Consider the following 21,990-nt stretch of genomic DNA (forward strand, 5'->3'; position numbering starts at 1 on the left):
TATACTATGTCACTGGGCAATATACTACGTCATTGGCCAATATACTACGTGTCTGGGCAATATACTACGTGGCTGGGCAATATACTACGTGGCTGGGCAATATACTACGTGGCTGGGCAATATACTACGTGGCTGGGCAATATACTACGTGGCTGGGCAATATACTACGTGGCTGGGCAATATACTACGTGGCTGGGCAATATACTACGTGGCTGGGCAATATACTATGTGGCTGGGCAATATACTACGTGGACATGCATATTCTAGAATACCCGATGCGTTAGATTCGGGCCACCATCTAGTGTATACGCCTATGTAAGGTCTCTGACCACGTACTGAACTCCGCGAATATTTCATAGTCTACGGACAAAAGTGGTTTACATGGCAACATAAGGCGAGGCATTGTACAAAGAAGGTACTAGCTCACTCTGCAGCCCACCTACACCTTAGGGTCACATACGTTGAGGTATGTCAGGATGCAGAACTACCCACAAGAACAGGGGGGAACCTGTACAACAGATGAAAATGTTGCCATGCTTGGATAGAAATTTGAAGCCCTAATGGCAACAAGTGTATGACATAGTGGATCAGCAGACACTGACGGCTACATGTATGTCATGGCAACACAAGACATATTCATTCAAATAAAAGACTAGACAACATTTGGAAGAAATGGCCGTGGTATTTATTTTGGGTTACTTAAAGTTAAATAAACCACCACTTTTAATAAAAGAGATCTTAAAATGTCCAAAGCTTAACCACCATAAAACCAATCCACCCAATAAAGGGTGATTTTACAACTGCCATGGCTCAAAGAGACATGGCCCCCCCCCCCCCCATACGACAGCCATTTTTCCACCATTGTCTGAAGATTCAAGTTAAATATATCTAAACCTATGTCAGACAGATGAATTAAATCATTTCTATAAAAACCCGGTAAGAAACCTTCGAGGTCTTCATGTCTGAAAGAGAAACCGTTAAGAGGAAGAAATTTTGCCATTTCCCGGTTCACCCTTTTCCGGATTTTTTTCTAAAAAGGAAAGATTGCCTCTGCTCCATAATAGCGTGGGAATGATCTCGGGAAAAAACAAAAGAAATACAAGGAAAAGCCTGCTTGAGACCATCATAGCCAACAAATCTAGAGTTTTGATTTTTTCCTAGATCCATTACCTGCCAGGTGAAAAATAACTACGGTAAGTCCGGATAAGGGAGATTCCTAAAACATTTGTTAAATTCAGTAACTAGCTTATCCCAAGACATGCCTCGGATGCTGTGCCAAAAAACTTGCACAGCTTCAGGGCTGAAGGAAAGGTTCTCTGAATATGAACGTTGCCTGGCCCTCTTCTGAGCCCAAAACACAAAGGAATGTCCTATAATCCAGACAACCTTGGGACCTGAAATCAAATTCAAAATTAGTAATCAAAGATCATGCAGTACGTAAAGTTTAAATCTACCCGATTCCCATCTGTCCAATTGCATAATCTCAGAATCCAGAAGGCCGGATCTCGCTGCTTCTGTAGCTGCTCCTATCCTAAAAGAGTGTGAAGTAAACCTCAGATGCTCTTTTCCCAGCAAATGTAGACACTTTTTTAGAATGGAGTTGAACTGAAAAACAGTTGCTGGGGTGCCATCTAAATGAATAAACAATGGACCAGGGACACAAGGCCTCGATTGCAACCATCTGCCGGTGTTGGCTACAGGACAAATTACTGGATCCGGCACAGGATCAATTTTTAACCTGAAACCCCTACCTAATTGGTCCGTTTTAGATTTCCTGATAAACAAAATTAAATAAGAATCAAACAAGGTCACATCCGAGATCAAAAGCACGGCTTTTCTTGCTGAGACTAACTCGCCAACCTGTTAAGCTAAAAAAAATGCTAGGGAAAAAGCGAATGAAAACAAACCGGTTTCGGAAGCATTTAGACATACTTTATGTAGACACGTGCAAAGGTCCTTTAAAAGTGGTAAGGAAATAGGGTGTCTGGAATCAGGTTTGAAATTATGCCTTTTAAAACAAACCCTTCAAGAATTGTTTTATTGGAAACAAAGCTGTTAAAGGGACTTTCCAGAATAATTTGAGAAAAAAACGATACCCCAGCAAGGGATTTGGCTACAGCCAAGAAAGACAGGCCTTTGTTAACTAAAAACTCCACAAATTTCAAACCAGAAATAGGACTGGAAATAATAAAACTAAAATTATTCAAATTACAGAAAGTAATCCATTGTTGCCATGCAGCCGAATAATCGGCCCATGATCGCTCTCACAATGAATGCTCGATAAAATAAGGTATTACGGTAGTTCAGGACTATGTCCCAAATTTCCTGCGGGCAAGGTGTTGCCTCCATGTCTGCGTTGGGCACCTGTTGGCGAAAAAAAGGCCACTGGTGATGACAGAGAGAATTAGTGATTAACACTAGCTTGATTGTCCCCATCCTGGATTTCAGCCAAATGTTAAAATTTTAAGCAAGCCAATACTAGCGGTCTTAAAATTCTAGTGGCCCATAAATTCTTTGAAGATAGGGTGTTGATAGTAAAAAATACGCCTTTATTATTAGACAGAATTAGTAGCCTAGCATTCGTCATCTTGTGACCCCACAAATACAAACCTAAAAAAATTGAAAAAAAGTTCTAGGACCATTGCGTTTTCTATTACATGGTTCGACACCCAGGCAGCCGGCCAATGGTGAGCAAACCAATGAGTAGAAAATAAAATACTGCAGCTATCACTACTGCTAGCAGAAAAAGCAAAAGTATCTGCCAAAACAAAAGGGGATTGCCAACAGGATTTACCATTGAATCCGGATATGAAAGAAAGCCAAATCTTGGCATCCTCCTTTAAATCCGCGGAAACCCTAACATGCGAATCAGGGGACGAAAACAAACAACGAGAAAAAACTCTGCCCATAGGAATAACGCGTAAGGCGAAATTCAAAAGGCCTAGCAGAGATTGCATTTCCTTTAAAGTTCCCTTCTTTTTAGACAAAAATTTAGTCAATGTGTCACGTAGCTTCAAAATTTTGTCCTCCGGGAGCCTGCATTCCATTGTGGTGGAATCCAAGTTAATGCCTAAAAACTCAATCACCTTCGTAGGCAAACATGTTTTCTCGTGTGCAAAAGGTACCCCAAAATTATTACACATTCTGATGAAGCTATTTAATGTCTGTATGCAATTTCGAGAGGCGGGAGGACCAACAAAAAGAAAATCATCCAGGTAGTGCAAAATACCTGCATCCTGCGTGTTGGATTCTAAAACCCAATGTAAAAAGGATGAAAAGCTTTCAAAATAAAAACAAGATAAAGAGAAACCCATAGGGAGACATCTATCAAAGAAAAATTGACCTTCAAAATAAAAACCCAAAGAATTAAAGCCAGATGAATGGGCAGGAAGCAACCTAAATGCGGATTTAATATCAGATTTCGCCATTAAAGCATCCTTCCCGAATTTTTTAAGCAGATCAATAGCTGCGTCAAATGATGAGCAGGATACTGAGAATAAGGTTTTGTCTAATTCATCATTTAAAGAGAAACCATGAGGATATGACAAATGATGTATCATACGGAAGCTGCCGGCCTCTTTTTTTGGCACAATGCCGAGGGAGGAAATACGGAAATTTTGGAAAGGAGGAACAGAAAAAGGGCCAGCAATTCTACCTAATTTTAATTACTCAGAAATTTTATTTCTAGCTACGTCACAGTGTAAGTTAATAGAAGACAAATTTTTAACTAGTTTACAATCGGTACCTTCAAATTGTGGGATTGCAAAGCCCTGGGGAAAACCAAACAAGAGTTTACTGGTCTCCCGATTTGGGTAGTTGTTTAGCCACCAAAGCATTTCTTCCAGTCTCACTGGAGTCTGTGCTCTTTGAATTAGGATCCCTGGAAGCTGATTGTGCTGATTGCTTCCGAAAGCATTTTGACACGGGATGAGAGTTTCCGCAGAAAGAGCATTCATGGCAAAATCGACAAGAGTTATTCCATTTACAAAAAGACTCATTGTATGCGAAACAAACATCTCGTTTATACAATCCAGTCACTGTTTTTTTGCTTGCATACTGCCTCTGAGGGAGCATAAGATTGATCCATAAACCGACGTCCTTTAATCCCCAGTTAACATCAGGGTGGACCGCCAACTTTTGCCTAAAGGCTTCATCGTAATGAAGCCATGCGAGGCCTCCAAAATTGCGGTAAACCTCAAGAATAATGTCGACGTGTTGGAATAATTTACTGCATAGATTGGGGAACTTTTCCCCAAGGACGGCTGAGTAGATTGAAAATGCCTGTATCCAATTATTGAAAGACTTCAGAGAGCCGCGTTTAGGACCCTCAATATCCGCTTTTTCATCTTTCTTCTCAGGTCTACTCAGCTGTTCCTTACGAGGAAGTAGAGAAAATATGTCAACGTAACTTATTCCAGATGAGCTCCTTAGTAGTGGAGCTCAAATGGAAACCCAAAGGTGAAAGATCACATGTCAGAGCCTCTTTAAAGGGGTTCAGAGGGGCTGAATCACCAGCTAAGGCAGACTCAAAGTTAAAACTAAGAGCAGAGGTTGGGGTTGAAGCAACATTAACAAAATCCCCCAAAGCTTCTGACAGAACACTTTTCATAATCTCTCTAAGCTGGGTATGGGGTACAGACAGGGGTACATTAAGCATCTCACCCCTTCCAGATAGCCTTTTCTTGTTCATTTGGTCCGCTTGATAGCTAGTAGTCAAGCCCTGAAGCGGGGGTGAGTAAGCTGAGAGTCCGCTGGAGGTGACACATCTTGCTCGTCGTCCAACCCATCTCCTTGCATGCTGGCAGGCGATGCTGGAGGCTGCGCGACGGACCCAAGAGCTGCAGAGGCCACTGACACCTGACAGGATGATGCTGCCGCAGCGCTTTTACAGCTACGGCAGTCATATTTCCTGCAGGCGGCCTCGGATGACGTGGAATTCGCTGCCCGATGACAGCGCTGTAAATCTCGCGCCGGGCTGCGAGACTTCCCAAGAGATGGGCGGCGGGACTTCCTCTGTACTTCCTGTGTGTGTGCGGCTGCTGGATCTCTGTGGCGGCAACGGAGGGGAGTAGGACCTACGTGGCTTCTTTCTCCTGCCCCGGCTAGACGAATTCGGAGTTGTGTTCGGCTCTGGACCCGGCGGCTGCACCTGGAGGCACGGTTCTAAAGGAGGAGGGATGGCGTCGGAAGCTGCAGGTAAAGGTTCTATAGCTAAGCAGCTCTGAAGCCAGTCCACTCCATCCTCCTGGCCGGCCCTCGTCAGGAGCTGCTGTAGAAGGCTCTCCATTCTTCACTCGGTATCTTCAGTTTCTTCTTAAAACACCGTGTGAGGAAAAACCGTATTAACAGGGCTTTATATATCTTAAAAAAAGCCCGCCAATAACCACATCGACCAATGAAAAGCCGTTAAAAACGGCTCCAAAGAACTGGCATAAACCAGTTCTAACTGCTCGTGGTGCTAACATACCACAGCTAACTTGACCTTCTGACATCCAGTAAACACACAAAAATCCAAGTTAAATCTTCAGGTCCTGTGTTTCCATGAGACCCCCCCTATAATACTTTTTATTATGCATGGGGGGAGGGCTGTCATTCTTTCTTCACTGGCACAGCACCAGGTGATGGCTGGCATAAATAAGGAAAAACTAATGCTCCTCTGTTAGTTCTAGAAAAATATACTCCCTTAAAAGGAAAATATCCTTATCTCTACATCTGTGATCATCAATAGTAAGTTCTCTGGAAAGGGCGCAAATATAATTTTCAAGGAACACGAAGATTAAAGCCATTGTCAGCGGGGACCAGACCTGACCTTTGATAATGCCTAGGTACAACGCATAGTGTTTTATTTGGACTTGGACATACATTTTACCCTCAGTCATAACATTTATTTGCTTTGTCTCATGTGTTACATATTTTTTTTTTTTTTGAAGGAGGAGTACAGTCAATCTCATTGTGGATAGACTGTACATTCTTTTATATTTAAAGGGAATCTGTCAGCAGGTTTTTCCTACCTCATCTGAGAGCAGCATAATGTAGGAAAAGAGACCCTGATTCCAGCGATATATTACTTAAGGTACCATCACATTAAGCAACGCAGCAGCGATATAGACAACGATGCCGATCGCTGCAGCGTCGCTGTTTAGTCATTGTGTGGTCGCTGGAGAGCTGTCACACAGATAGCTCTCCACCGACCAACGATGCCGAAGTCCCCGGGTAACCAGGGTAAACATCAGGTTACTAAGGGCCACGCTTAGTAACCCGATGTTTACCCTGGTTACCATTCTAAATGAAAAAAAAAAAAAAACACACTACATACTTACATTCCGGTGTCTGTCGCGTCCCCCGGCGTCAGCTTCCCTGCACTGTGTAAGCGCCGGCTGTAAAGCAGAGCTGTGACGTCACCGCTGTGCTCTGCTTTACGGCCGGCCGATGCTGACACAGTGCAGGGAAGCTGACGCCGGGGGACGCGACAGACACCGGAATGTAAGTATGTAGTGTTTTTTTTTACATTTACAATGGTAACCAGGGTAAATATCGGGTTACTAAGCCCTGCGCTTAGTAACCCGATGTTTACCCTGGTTACAAGTGAAGACATCGCTGGATCGGCGTCACACACGCCGATTCAGCTATGTCAGCGGGTGATCCAGCAACGAAATAAAGTTCTGGCCTTCTAGCTCCGACCAGCGATGTCACAGCAGGATCCTGATCGCTGCTGCGTGTCAAACACAACGATATCGCTATCCAGGATGCTGCAACGTCACGGATCGCTATCGTTATCGTTCTAAAGTTGCTCAGTGTGAAGGTACCTTTAGTTTACTGGGTGCTGCAGTTGTGACACAATGAGAGGCTTTAGATGTAGCATATAGCAGAGCTCAGAAAGCTGCCCTGTCCACACCAAGTGTATGAGCATTGTATAGTGACAGTGAGCTGCTTATGATTCCTGGGAATAGAGTTGGACCAGGTCTCACAGGGGCACCAGTCCAGGCAGCGATAATCTCCCGCTGATAAAATGTTCATTGTATGTAAACAACACAGCCTAAGAAGTGACATATCCCTGACTCAGCTGCTACACCATGCTGTCCTCAGATTACATAGAAAAAACCTGCTGACAGATTCCTTTTCATATCACGGCTGGTTGACAATTCTAAAATATAGTAAGTTTAATATACTTTTACCAAGAATCATTTCTTTAGCAGCAGATTCCACATTTTCCACAGATACCAAGTACATAGTGGATGATTTGGCTAGTACAAATGTCACCTTAGTATGAATTTGCCAAATCCAAGTTTGAGAATTTCTCCATATAGCAGTTTCATGTCTTCAAGCACATTCTCTGAATGAAGTCTACAGCATCTTTTATTTCCACTGGCGCTGCACAACCATGCTTCATTATTTTATAATTTCATAATAAAATAGTAATAATAATAACACTAATATAGTTTAGAGCAAAGTGCTTGAATACTATGTTAGCTTAATGGGGTTTTCCCACAAACAAAGTTAATTTTAATCAGTACATCTTGGAATAATAATAATTTCCACAATTGGATGTGTTTAAATAAAATGTTCCTGTGCTGAGATAATCTTATAAATGTGCCCCTGCTGTGTACTGTGTAATGGCTGTGTCTGGCCGTACAGGGACATGGTCTGATCATAACACAGCTCCTGGGCAGGGGAGAAAGCAAAAGAAAATTCAGATACTACAGCAAGAAATTACAGCTGCTGATTTCTGTGAGGTAAAAGGTCAGACACGACCATTAAACAGTACACAGCAGGGGCACATTTATAAGATTATCTAAGCACAGGAACATTTTATTTAACTACATCCAATTATAGAAATTATTATTATTATTCAAGATCTGTTGATGAAAATGTACTTTGTTCTTGGGAAAACCCCTTTAACCCCTTCATGACCGGAGCTTTTTTCGTTTTTGCATATTCGTTTTTCGCTCCCCTCCTTCCCAGAGCCATAAGGCTACGTTCACATTAGCGTTGTGCGCCGCTGCGTCGGCGACACAACGCACGCAAAAACGCACCAAAACGCACGCAAAAACGCTGCGTTTTGCGACGCATGCGTCGTTTTTTGCCGAAATTTGGACGCAAGAAAAATGCAACTTGTTGCGTTTTCTTGGTCCGACGCTTGCGGCAAAAAATACGCATGCGTCGCACAACGCAACAAACAAAAACGCATGCGTCCCCCATGTTAAATATAGGGGCGCATGACGCATGCGTCGCCGCTGCGTCGCCCGACGCAAACCCGACGCAAACTAGCATAACGCTAGTGTGAACGTAGCCTAACTCTTCTTTTTCCGGCAATATGGTCATGTGAGGGCTTATTTTTTGCGGGATGAGTTGTACTTTTGAACGATACCATTGGTTTTACCATGTTTTTAAAACACTTTACTTTTTTTTTTTTTAATACTTTTGGCATGCTTCAGTACCCTAGAAGCTGCCACAGCTTGATTGGCTCTGCTACATAGAGGCGATGATCAGATCGCCTCTTTGTAGCAAAATTACTACATTACTACGAGCGCCGATCACAGGGTGGTGCCCACAGCAATCTGGCATCAACAAGCATAGACGTCTCAAGGAGACCTCTGGTTGTCATGCTGACGCACTGCTGACCCCCGATCACGTAACGGGGGTCATCGGTGCCTGTATTTCCTGCCCGATGGCAGAGAGTGTGCGTTAAATGCCGCTGTCAGAGTAAAAGCGGGAGGATCGGGATTCTGCCCGCGCCTATTGCGAGCACATGTCAGCTGTTCAAAACAGCGGATATGTCCCGACTTTGAGGTGGGCTCACTGCCGGAGCCTGCATCAAAGCGGGGGTTCTGCCATCGGATGTACTATACCGTCCAACGTCCAGTCCATGGAAGGATAAAGGAGACAACACATTCTTACTCAGGAACCATGTATTGGCCATGACCCACTACTTATACTCTCATCATCAATGTGTCCACGGGAAGTGAATGGACATGTACGGGAGCTATGCATCAATCATGTCGCTCACAATACAGGGGTCCCGGTGAGGGGCTGATGGTAGCTCAGCATTGAATGCACAATACACGCAGGATAATCTGTGGCAGGGACCGTCTGGACTGTTCATCAACGGGCTCAATATAGACAAAACTAACAAGTACCACAGCCTCATGCCCGTCAAATGCACAAGGTTTCATTTATGAGTATTTCACCCTGGGCCACACACGCAGCTATTCAAATATCATCGCTGCTGATGGAAATTCCCAAATGTTTAGCTTTAAACAAACTCCTACTTTGCCTAATTCTTCCCAGTCTCCCTCAGTGCAGATTTCCATATATCTAGATATGAATATGGATGACACAGCAGCCGTCAGCTGAAGGAGGACAACATGTGAGCAGCTTCCAGGGTTCAGTGACAGGAGCTCTGAAGACCACAAGATCTACACCCCTGTAAGGCTATGTGCGCACGTTGAGTATTTGCTTGCAGAAATTTCTACAAGGTTTCTGCAACTCTTGGCAGCAAAAATGCTGTGTCAAATGCGCCTTTTGGTGCGTTTTTGCATGTACTTTTTGCATGCGTTTTTGTACAACAATGAAGCTTTTTTTGAGCTAAATAAAGATCCCATGCCAGCATGGCTGTCTAATTCTGATAGTAAGATTTTTTGAGACAAGCTAGAGAACAAAATAGCTCACAAGTATATTCAGTCTCCTCCCACCCACCAATGCAGCCTGACTGACAGCTGCAGCTTGTACCGAGCAGTGAGAGATCTCAGCAGGAGGGACACTGAGGAGCTGACAGCCAGATTGAGTTACATTTTCATAATAAATTGTACAACTCTATTTAGCCAGGTATACAGTGGAAACAAATATGAAATTCCGGCAAATAATTATTATGTTCAGACATACAGTAAGATATATGTTAGCAATTGGAATTATATAAGGATACGTAAATATAAAAGGATGTAGCCAATGTTATCTATACACTGTAAAACACAATACCACTTACCAAAAAGCTGACAAAACTAGCTCCAAAACTCATTAACGGACTGTGAGTCCTACAAGACAAAACATAGTGGTGGGATGGTTAAATAGTGGGAAAAAAAAAACTCTGCAACTCAGTAATTCTGAAGACGAAAAATCATTTTCAGTGCCAAACATGAAAACATACAGTTGTGTCAAGCAGAATATTGAGAAAACATAGCCAAACACACACATGGTTTTTGTCTTTGATTTACCATTTGTCAGTAGTATATGCTGCCTATGGGTAACTTTTGAACAACCCCTTTAGGAATGGCATAAAAACCGCCGGGCTGAGTAAATATTGCATGGAAAGTTTAATATGTCAGAAAATGGATTACTAACATACTGCACAGGTTTTGCATATCCATTCTTCTTGCTTGGAGCTCTACTTGCCTGAAGAATAATTAGAAAAGTCACGGTGGCCTCGGAAAACCGCTTTATGTTAGCCAGATTGGGTATGACACCTCTGCTAGTGTAATATTTTGGGCCAGGGCCTGCACAAATCTTTATCACGAACCGGCAACATAAAGTACCTAAAGAGAAGTTAAAATATCTGGATGTGAACTGTCAGACTACAATGTACTGAGGCAGAAGAGCGGCAAACCTAACACTTTACAAAGGATTCATGAAAAATCCATCTTTACATTATGGAATTTTTTTAAATATACATGTAGAGAACACCTTACCATGATGACAGTAGGCGAACCCACCTAGGAGGCTATGAATTGTGACTGCAGAGTAAGGATACGTGCACACACAGGAAGATTTGTAGAAGTCTCAAAACACCGCAAAGAAATTTTGCAGAATTTTCAAAATGTAAACAGAGCAAAACCTTCAAATTTGAGGACTGCTCCAAATTTTGGGGAAAAACCTCAATATACACATAGCCTAAATGGATGTTAAAAATGATAGAGACAACTGGTACTCACCACCCCCAAGTCCAGCATTGCATCTCTGCTCCAGTGACTGTACAGGCTGCAGTAGTGACATCACATCAGCAGCGCTGCAGCCAATCACTGCACTCAGCGTCTCTGCCGATTTAGACCGCTGAACCCCGTAACTGGCAGCCAGGCTGTCGATGTGACGTCCTCCTGTACACTTACTGGAATATTCAGCGCTAGACAATGGGGTGGGAAGCCAAGAAAACGACTGTTTCTATTATTTTTAACACAGACCCCATGATGTTATATTTAAAATGCTGAAATCCTTCTACTTACCCTATATACGATCGTGTATTAATAAAGGATAAGTATGTATGTGCTATGCTGACATGTAGGGACAAGTTGGTTTTTTTAGCTGCCAGGATGTGATCATCTCCTCTCTGTCGATAAACGTCAATGTTACGAACCTTCTTACTAGCTCCCAGCCATGCATGTCTACTTGACAGAGGGAGAACATATCCTGGTGCTGCAGGATCTCGGCTGATGTTTGTGCTTTGCTTTACTTTGTATTTGCCATAAACATTTATATAGTTCACAGCAGTCTTATCTTCTGTGTGTTTTATCAGGTGGAGCACAATTCAATAATTCACAAGTTATGTTCAGGTTTTATAAATCTACTTTATTATATCAATATAACAGGAGAAAATCACCAGTCTTGGTCTTTCATAATGCTTAGAGCTCATACGGATGTCAGTTTGTCACGTACGTTAGATCCGGTCTTTCGTGGATAGAAGTCGTACCCATTATAGTCTATGGGGCTCTTCACATGTCCGTGTATTTTTGCGGATCAAACTTGGTAATACAAGTCTATGGATCCGTGAAAAATTTGTGTGCTGTTCGTTTTTCACCGAGAAGGCAAGTTTTAACCACAGCTGGTTGAAGGGAAAATTTGAACCATTATTACCAGGTGGAGAGGCGGCATAACTTTGGATCGAAGGGCCAAAAAAAAAAAAAAGTGTAACTATTCCAGAATCAGTGGAGTAGCGGTAATTGGAGAAGGTACTCCGATTGATTACATTAAAAAAAATAGTGAAAGGTCCTGTTAATACAGGAATAAATAAATGGGATCAATGCAAATGTAAGCAGCCATGGTTTCAGGATGGTCCATTCTTCAGAAACAAATCTAAGTGTGTAAAAACGAATAGCACTTACAGGGTATGTCTATGTTTTTTAATCACTAAAATTAGCCTGGAACACCACGACAATTAGCGACAATCTGTGAAAGATTATAGTGGCTCGCCAACAAGGTGTAATAAAACCCCGGAGCTCTCCTTGACCTTCAGATTTTGAATCAAGCCAAAATAATTTTGTGGTGGATTTTCAATTACTATATAGTGTTCAGAGTCAAAGAGGTTGAACTATCATAACGGGGGCGTTCTGCAGTCTGTTTCTCTAGTAGCTTAGTGCCATCATAGACCTATTAGGCCGGTTTCACACGTCAGTGGCTCCGGTACGTGAGGTGACAGTTTCCCCACGTACCGGAGACACTGACTCACGTGGACACATTAAAATCAATGTGTCTCTGCACATGTCAGCGTGTTTTCACGGACCGTGTCCGTTTGGAAAACACGGAGACATGTCAGTGTTCGTGGGAGCGCACGGATCACACGGACCCATTAAAGTCAATGGGTCCGTGTAAAACACGTACCGCACACGGATGTTGTCTGTGTGCAGTCCGTGTGCCGTGCAGGAGACAGCGCTACTGTAAGCGCTGTCCCCCCCGTGTGTGGTGCTGAAGCCCCATTCATTTCTTCTCTCCAGCAGCGTTTGCTGGAAAGAAGTAATGAATAATCTTTTTTTTTTTTTTTTTTTAATTTATTTTTGTTTTTAAAATAAAGTTGCCGGTAATCTGCCCCCTCCCACCCCCTGTGCGCCCCCCCGCTGGCATTAAAATACTTACCCAGCTCCCTCGGCGCTTACATCCTCTCAGCGTCGCTGCTTGTCCTGTATGAGCGGTCACGTGGTGCCGCACATTACAGTGATGAATATGCGGCTCCACCTCCCATAGGGGTGGAGCCGCATATTCATCACTGTAATGTGCGGCACCGCGTGACCGCTCATACAGGACAAGCAGCGACGCTGAGAGGATGTAAGCGCCGAGGGAGCTGGGTAAGTATTTTAATGCCAGCGGGGGGGGGGGGGGGGGGGTAGGGGCGCACAGGGGGAGGGAGGGGGCAGATTACCGGCAACTTTATTTTAAAAACAAAAATAAATAAATAAAAAAAAGATTATTCATTACTTCTTTCCAGCAAACGCTGCTGGGAAGAAGAGATGAATACCGGCTTCAGCACCGCACGCAGGGGACAGCGCTTAACTCTAGCGCTGTCTCCTGCACGGTCCGTGTGGTCCTCAGTCGGCACACGGCTGCCGCACGTGTGCCACACTGATGTTCAACATAAGCACACGGACATGGATAATTCCGGTACCGATTTTTCCGGTACCGGAATTATCTGGACGTGTGAGACTGGCCTTACTGTGTAGGCCATCCAAATCTGCCTTGAGATGTGGTCACAAACATTAGGACAAGTGTTCTTAGCTGTAGTTGACCTTTGTTCTTAAGTAGGATTGGCACCCCAAATACCATGTGCCAATGACATTACTTGTATCTTCTTATGCAGCTGACAGACCCTAGGACCCACCCAGCTGGAAGGGCACAGGTGTCACTTCTACCTCGGCCCCCCCGTATAGCTAAATGAACACCGAGTTTGAATACGCTATGGTGGAAAAATGGAGGTCTACATCTGATGAGCACACTTACCACTGAAAAACATCAAGTCCAATTAATCCCTTTGTGTTCCCTCCATTACAACGTAAATTGCCTTTCATAGCCCTGTAGCATTCTATAATACGGAAAGTGAAGGCCACGAGCGCTGTCGTCACAAAGGCTTGTGCATTTTGTAAGATGCTTTAGAAATGTTGAGTACATTGATTTACCTACCAAAGCCATTATCAAACACAGGCTGTGGGAGCATGGAAGTGATGGATGAGTCACTGCACAGTTCTGCGCCAGCAACCCACAAATTACCCTGAATGATCTATATTTACAAATCCTCCGCCTATTTCTTGAAATAACATAAGAAATATATTTTGCGGTGTGTTTCGGGAAAATAAAAAAAAAACACCAAGTGCACATTGAGAAAAAGCCATTATGCACTTTAATCAATACCTTGCTTATTTAAGCTTCCATTACAACTGTACTTCACTAAGCCTGACGGAATTACAACCCCTGCCATGTGCTAAAAATGCACATCAATAGAAATAACGAAATTAATAAAAAGTAGGATCTGTACACAATAGCAGATCAGTGCGGAAATGCAGCTGCTCGTACACCCCATGCCGTCTCATCACACATTTGTCCTACACCAAGCTATGGATGCACACAAACTTAAGTCTGGACTGGAAATCATGGCCACCAACATAAAAGTTTCAGAAAGCCCAATTTGATCCATTCAATACATCTAAATTAGATTTTGTTTCTGCAACAAGCAATATTCTGATAAATTACTGTAATTAATCTGCTAGCCTACGTATGACTATATATGAGCTAGTCATACAGATTAGATTAAAGGGAGTCTGCTGGCACAAGGTGACTCTTCAAACCAAGCATCCTTGGTGACCAAGCAGTTTGTGGCACCTTCTCACCTACTTTTTCCATCTCTGACCTCCTTTGTTCCTGTACAGCCAGAGCTTCCAATCAAGGAACAGTAGGGCAGAGATAGATAGATAGATAGATAGATAGATAGATAGATAGATAGATAGATAGATAGATAGATAGATAGATAGATAGATAGATAGATAGATAGATAGACAAGTGAAGGTGTACTGAATTGCTTGGGCACGGAGAGGGTGCACCAAGTGACCTTGCTTGATTTAAAAAGTCAATTTGAGCAAATAGACTCTAACACCAGCAGATTCCGATTATTTTAGCGAGACCGCTGACCATCTCAGAGTCAGCTGTATGGGGGCTTCCCAACTCTCCCCTGACAGATGATGTCGAGGAAAAGTAAAATCAGCCATTTTTTATTTGAGCACCCATTTCTTTACTGATAAAATTTCTTTACCAGAATTACTGGAACACTTACCGTAACTTATAAAAGCTTGGCAGATAATGGAATAGTATAGAGGATCAGCTATAACTATCTATGGGGCAGATATAGAAGACTTCCGAGTGCATCTAATAACGAGCATAGAAATAAAATGGTCAGGTCCTGCTTAGTGATGAGAGTGTATGCGCGTAAGGCCGGGGTCACACTTAGCGTAGGGAAATACGGTCCGATTTTTACAGGCGTAATACGCAGAAAAGTTTCTGAACAGTGATCCGTATTCAACGCGAGGATGCGATTATTTCTCTAAAAATCATCCGTGTGTCATTCATACAGCGAGATTCTCTCGCCGGCTTGCAAAACGGACATAGAATGGATCCATGGGCTCAAATATAATATATATACGTGTGTGTGTGTGTGTGTGTGTGTGTGTGTGTGTGTGTAAGTTATATATATATATATATATATATACAGTGGGGCAAAAAAGTATTTAGTCAGTCAGCAATAGTGCAAGTTCCACCACTTAAAAAGATGAGAGGCGTCTGTAATTTACATCATAGGTAGACCTCAACTATGGGAGACAAACTGAGAAAAAAAAATCCAGAAAATCACATTGTCTATTTTTTTAACAATTTATTTGCATATTATGGTGGAAAATAAGTATTTGGTCAGAAACAAAATTTCATCTCAATACTTTGTAATATATCCTTTGTTGGCAATGACAGAGGTCAAACGTTTTCTGTAAGTCTTCACAAGGTTGCCACACACTGTTGTTGGTATGTTGGCCCATTCCTCCATGCAGATCTCCTCTAGAGCAGTGATGTTTTTGGCTTTTCGCTTGGCAACACGGACTTTCAACTCCCTCCAAAGGTTTTCTATAGGGTTGAGATCTGGAGACTGGCTAGGCCACTCCAGGACCTTGAAATGCTTCTTACGAAGCCACTCCTTCGTTGCCCTGGCGGTGTGCTTTGGATCATTGTCATGTTGAAAGACCCAGCCACGTTTCATCTTCAATGCCCTTGCTGATGGAAGGAGGTTTGCACTCAAAATCTCACGATACATGGCCCCATTCATTCTTTCATGTTCCCGGATCAGTCGTCCTGGCCCCTTTGCAGAGAAACAGCCCCAAAGCATGATGTTTCCACCACCATGCTTTACAGTAGGTATGGTGTTTGATGGATGCAACTCAGTATTCTTTTTCCTCCAAACACGACAAGTTGTGTTTCTACCAAACAGTTCCAGTTTGGTTTCATCAGACCATAGGACATTCTCCCAAAACTCCTCTGGATCATCCAAATGCTCTCTAGCAAACTTCAGACGGGCCCAGACATGTACTGGCTTAAACAGTGGGACACGTCTGGCACTGCAGGATCTGAGTCCATGGTGGCGTAGTGTGTTACTTATGGTAGGCCTTGTTACATTGGTCCCAGCTCTCTGCAGTTCATTCACTAGGTCCCCCTGCATAGTTCTGGGATTTTTGCTCACCGTTCTTGTGATCATTCTGACCCCACGGGGTGGGATTTTGCGTGGAGCCCCAGATCGAGGGAGATTATCAGTGGTCTTGTATGTCTTCCATTTTCTAATTATTGCTCCCACTGTTGATTTCTTCACTCCAAGCTGGTTGGCTATTGCAGATTCAGTCTTCCCAGCCAGGTGCAGGGCTACAATTTTGTTTCTGGTGTCCTTTGACAGCTCTTTGGTCTTCACCATAGTGGAGTTTGGAGTCAGACTGTTTGAGGGTGTGCACAGGTGTCTTTTTATACTGATAACAAGTTTAAACAGGTGCCATTACTACAGGTAATGAGTGGAGGAAAGAGGAGACTCTTAAAGAAGAAGTTACAGGTCTGTGAGAGCCAGAAATCTTGATTGTTTGTTTCTGACCAAATACTTATTTTCCACCATAATATGCAAATAAATTGTTAAAAAAACAGACAATGTGATTTTCTGGATTTTTTTTTTCTCAGTTTGTCTCCCATAGTTGAGGTCTACCTATGATGTAAATTACAGACGCCTCTCATCTTTTTAAGTGGTGGAACTTGCACTATTGCTGACTGACTAAATACTTTTTTGCCCCACTGTATATATATATATATACACACACACACACACACACACACACACACACACATCTATACTATGTGTAGACATTTATTTTATCGGTTCTACTCTAACCTGTCAGTGGGATTTTACTGTACACCGCACTGAATTGCTGGCTTTTCTATAGAACACCGATGCGTATTTCTCGCAAGTCACACGCATGCTCCGTGTGCAATCCGCATTTTTCTCGCCCCCATAGACTTTCATTGGCAGATTTTTTTGGGCGAAATACGCTGACAAACGCAACATGCTGCGATTTTCTCAGCCCGTAAAATACGGCTGAGAAATATACAGCAGATAGGAGCTGCCCCATAGAGAATCATTTCTCCGTATGCAATTCATTGTTTTTGCGCTTCTCATACGTCTGTATTCCTCTCTAGTGTGACCCCGGCCTTACTCAGGTTTTCCGAGCATGCTCGGGTGTTCGAGTATCTTGGGCGTGCTCGTGGATTATGTTTGAGTACCTACAGCTGCATGATTTGCGGCAAATGATGCAGCTGCGGGGACTCAATCTACGAGCACGTCCAAGATACTCAGAGCACCCAAGCATGCTCGGAAAACTCAAGTAACGAGCACACTTGCTCATCACCAGTTCCTGCTCCATGGATGGATTTTCTTAACTTCTTTTGGCATAACAAATGTTATACAAATCATCTTACAAGTGAGATTTCAGAGGCCAGGCGTCTTCCTGACAGCAATGAATGACAAGGACATGGCTAACCTTCTGTAGATACAGAGCAGGGTTGGGCAGGATTAATGCCAATAGTGAACTCCCAACTCTCCACCAACACGCCATTGGTATTTCATGATGGGAAGATCGCCACCAAGCACTGTACCGCACCAAGAATTATCCCACCAGTAACTTTCTAAGTATTATGATTGCAGAAAACGGGTAAAGGATGAACAGGTATGACATGGTCCTGCTGCTGGACAGTCTTATGAAAGGGGACCTGAAACTGCCGAAAAGATACATGGCTTTTATGATTAAAATACTCATGGTAAGGTAATGCTCAAAAAAGCACAAACTTAAGAAGCAAGGAAGTGAAAAACACCACAAACCTCATCACGAGAAATGTTTACAGACAGTTTAGCTGAAGAGAAAATCTAATTTTTGGTTCCATGGAAACAAATTAAGGAGGCACAAGTGGAAGCTTGTACTCTGTTAGGAAGATCCTGTTATACCCCCATAACAGGTTACATGTGATCTAATCAGCAGTTATGAACTTACATAAAGAAACAATAGCCTGATGTTATATTTCTCAAAAATTAGAAGCAATTTTTTTCTAATGTTTTATTATGCAATCTTTCACTGACAGCACAAATAACCAAGATCCAGTCTGATCCACACAACAGATGCAGACTTCTGACCATTTCATGGTACATCGTGGAGAACTAAAATTATAAGTTTATAATAAGAAAATGTATGTTACTGAGACAGGTGAGAAGATTTTATTGGTGTGGTATAGGTGCGGAGATGAAGAGCCAGAAGCCCTGAGCCAAGCTCTGCTCCTCTCCGAGACTGATGAAGGACTTCTAGAATTTCTACTGAGACCAGCTTAAGGCAGAGCACAACTGCCCCTCAGAGCGATCGAACAGTCGGATCCCACCGATCAAAACTTCTGACATATCTCTAGATGTCAAAAGTTTTCAGAAAGAGCAAATACCCTTGAAACTAGTCAAGATGTTTGTAGTAGAATGATATGACAGATTAGTCCTGTGTAATATAACCAAGAGCTCACTGAATAGGACTAAACATGGCGTCGGTCATTTGTCACCTCCAATGTCATTCAGTGAGCAGTGGGATGACATGACATTTGTGGACAATGTGAACTGGAGTAACACTAGGATAATAAATACTGTAATGGTTATTGCTATAACTTCTTCACTTTGTGTATTTACTTGTATAACAAGTCCCTGTTTCTTGCTAATATTGATAAAACTAATGAGGCTGTCCAGGCTTGGGACAAAAGTCTACAGTCACTCAATGTGACTACCGAAAGCCAATTTCTGACAGATTGCGATGTGCACACTGTGACGACTCCCCGGCACTCGTGATGCGAACGAGTCACGTGTCGACTAAACTCATCAGACTCTAAACAAACTAAATTGTAAGAGCTGCGACTCCTTACACCTACACCTTTGTGTGTTTTCCATTAACGACTCCAATTTCTGACAAATTAAATATTGCAACATGGTAGCAAAACCCTCCGCAGGATGCAACGTCTGTCACAACAGCTGGGTGGTCATACATAATCACAGCACAGACATCTCATGAGAGAGTATCAGAAAATTATGTATTATTTCAAAGCTGGTCATCACGTGCCAGTCATTAAGGAGGTGTTGAGCCGAGAGAAAACGGTATCGAAGGACACATCTGTTACTTCACTGACCATCGAATTTACAGTCATCTCTCAGCAGTGGATACATTATTACGGACTGTGGAAGCCATGTAGACAACTTACGGGGCCAATGCTGTTTGGCCCAACAGCAAACAGCAAATATTTAGACGCACCTTGCTCCCGGGATCTGGCCAGCCATGATTTATAGCCACCCTTCCATTCCTTACTCCATCTCCTTTATTGTCACTCAACTTTCTCTTCTTTATACCCTTCTTTTCCATGGCTGACACTTAAGGGAGAGTGCAGGAAAATTTTAATAACCGCAAAAATGGAGTTAGTTACTAAAGTTTGAGCAACAGGACTGATCTTTTCATTCTTTTCCCTCAAACACAAGTTGCCAAGCTGATATGTACCAGATAGCTTATATACACGTCAGATGCCCCCTTCACCTAAAATGTCCTTCTCCTGATAGGCTTGTTTAATGCCTCCTATACATCTTCAGCACACCGAAGGTGTATAAACCATAACCAAGAGGGAACTAATACAAATACACAGCAATCTGTAGGTGTATAAACCATGACCAAGAGGGAACTAATACTTGTATCCCTGAAGCACCAAACTGCCTCCACTATATAATAATGTGCAGGACTGGCCATAAAAGATATATTGACTTTATTCATAACAGGATTCATTCAAAACTAAAAAGACAATGGGGTGAACCACAAAAGAATGATTCAGCAAAGCCACAGAATTACAACATTAGGTTCAGGGCATAATGGTCAAATATACTGTGGTGCTAAAAAAGAAATACCGTACCCAGGGGTGGATTAAGGGTAGCCAGGGCCCCGGGCTGTTCAGACACTGTGGGCCCCCCCCGGTCATGTGACGGGGGTCATGTGACGGGGGTCATGTGACGGGGGTCATGATATACCCGAACCAGATTATTCCAGAAAAATGGCCGGGCCCTACTCTACTGTAACCTATTAAATATTTGTTAGAATCTGCAATACAATTTAGGTATATTTTGACCAATAATATCACATACAAGGATCAAATACCACCGCACCATGACCAGACCACAAATTACAACCACAGTGATCGAATAATATCACATACAAGGGACAAATACCACAACACCATTTCCAGACCACAAATTACCACCACATAGTGACTGAATACTACAATACTGATCAGTAAAAAACAACAACACAATACTATCACCATAAGTGCCAGTATTCACAGGAGATCTGTACTTAGTATGCAGTGTCTGTGTAGAGGTAATACAGAGATCACTGGTGGTATTATACACAGGAGCTCTATATAGTATACAGTGTATAGTGTCAGTGTATAGGTAACACTGACTCACCAGTGACGTCTCTAGGTGAAGTCCTTCATCTTTCAGCCAGCACAGACCGCCATCATTTCTTCCAGCCAGGACTCGTTTCTGCAGGAAATAACACAGTTATCTCGAGCTCCGCTTGCAGAACACATTACTTAATTTTTCACAACTTCTACATTACACCACATGAAGAAAAAAAGGTGATATAGTGTCACTCTGCACAGTAACAGGACCGACCCCCATTTAAAACAGTATACTCAAAAAATAAAATAAATACATCACTGCAGTAATAATATCCCTAAATTAGCCCCTATGGTAATAATATTCCACATCCTGGCCCCGTGTGTCTCATTCCTGGCTCCAGCCATATGTTCTCGCATCCTGCCCTCATGAGTATCCATTCTACCCCATATGATCTCCACATCCTGCCCCATATGTCTCCATCGTATCCATCCTGCCCCATGATCCAATCCTGCCCCATGTCTTTAATTCTGCCCCGTGTCTCCAATCATGCCCCGTGTCTCCATTCTGCCCATGCCTCCAGTCCTGCCCCCATTGTGTCCAGCAATCTGCCCCAGTATGTCCAGCATATTGCCCCAGTGTCCAGCAATCTGCCCCAGTGTCTCCAGCATATTGCCCCCAGTGTGTCCAGCATTGCCCCCAGACAGTGTGTCCAGCAATCTGCCCCAGTGTGTCCAGCAATCTGCCCCAGTGTGTCCAGCATATTGCCCCCAGACAGTGTGTCCAGCATATTGCCCCCAGACAGTGTGTCCAGCAATCTGCCCCAGTGCGTCCAGCATTGCCCCCAGACAGTGTGTCCAGAATATTACCACCAGTGTGTCCAGAAATCTGCCCCAGTATGTCCAGCATTTCCCCCAGTGTCTCCAGCATTGCCCCAGTGTCCTCCAGCTCCAGCAATCTGCCCCAATGTCCTCCAGCATTGCCCCAGTGTCCTCCAGCATTGCCCCAGTGTCCTCCAGCAATCTGCCCCAGTGTCCTCCAGCATTGCCCCAGTGTCCTCCAGCATTGCCCCAGTGTCCTCCAGCAATCTGCCCCAGTGTCCTCCAGCATTGCCCCAGTGTCCTCCAGCCATCTGCCCCAGTGTCCTCCAGCCATCTGCCCCAGTGTCCTCCAGCCATCTGCCCCAGTGTCCTCCAGCCATCTGCCCCAGTGTCCTCCAGCCATCTGCCCCAGTGTCCTCCAGCCATCTGCCCCAGTGTCCTCCAGCCATCTGC

General features: G+C 43.4%; 1 protein-coding gene across 1 annotated transcript in view; it reads right to left on the minus strand.

Annotated features, from left to right (window-relative positions):
* The window catches only part of TTC39C (tetratricopeptide repeat domain 39C), a 130,444-nt gene that overhangs the window by 59,762 nt on the left and 48,692 nt on the right, over positions 1–21,990 (minus strand). Inside the window, exon 2 of the mRNA XM_069731212.1 lies at positions 9,983–10,031. Coding sequence (XP_069587313.1) covers positions 9,983–10,031 — 49 coding nt within the window. The remainder of the gene's footprint in view (positions 1–9,982; positions 10,032–21,990) is intronic.

This window comes from Ranitomeya imitator, chromosome 6 (genome assembly GCF_032444005.1).
Source record: "Ranitomeya imitator isolate aRanImi1 chromosome 6, aRanImi1.pri, whole genome shotgun sequence".
NCBI classification, from domain to species: domain Eukaryota; kingdom Metazoa; phylum Chordata; class Amphibia; order Anura; family Dendrobatidae; genus Ranitomeya; species Ranitomeya imitator.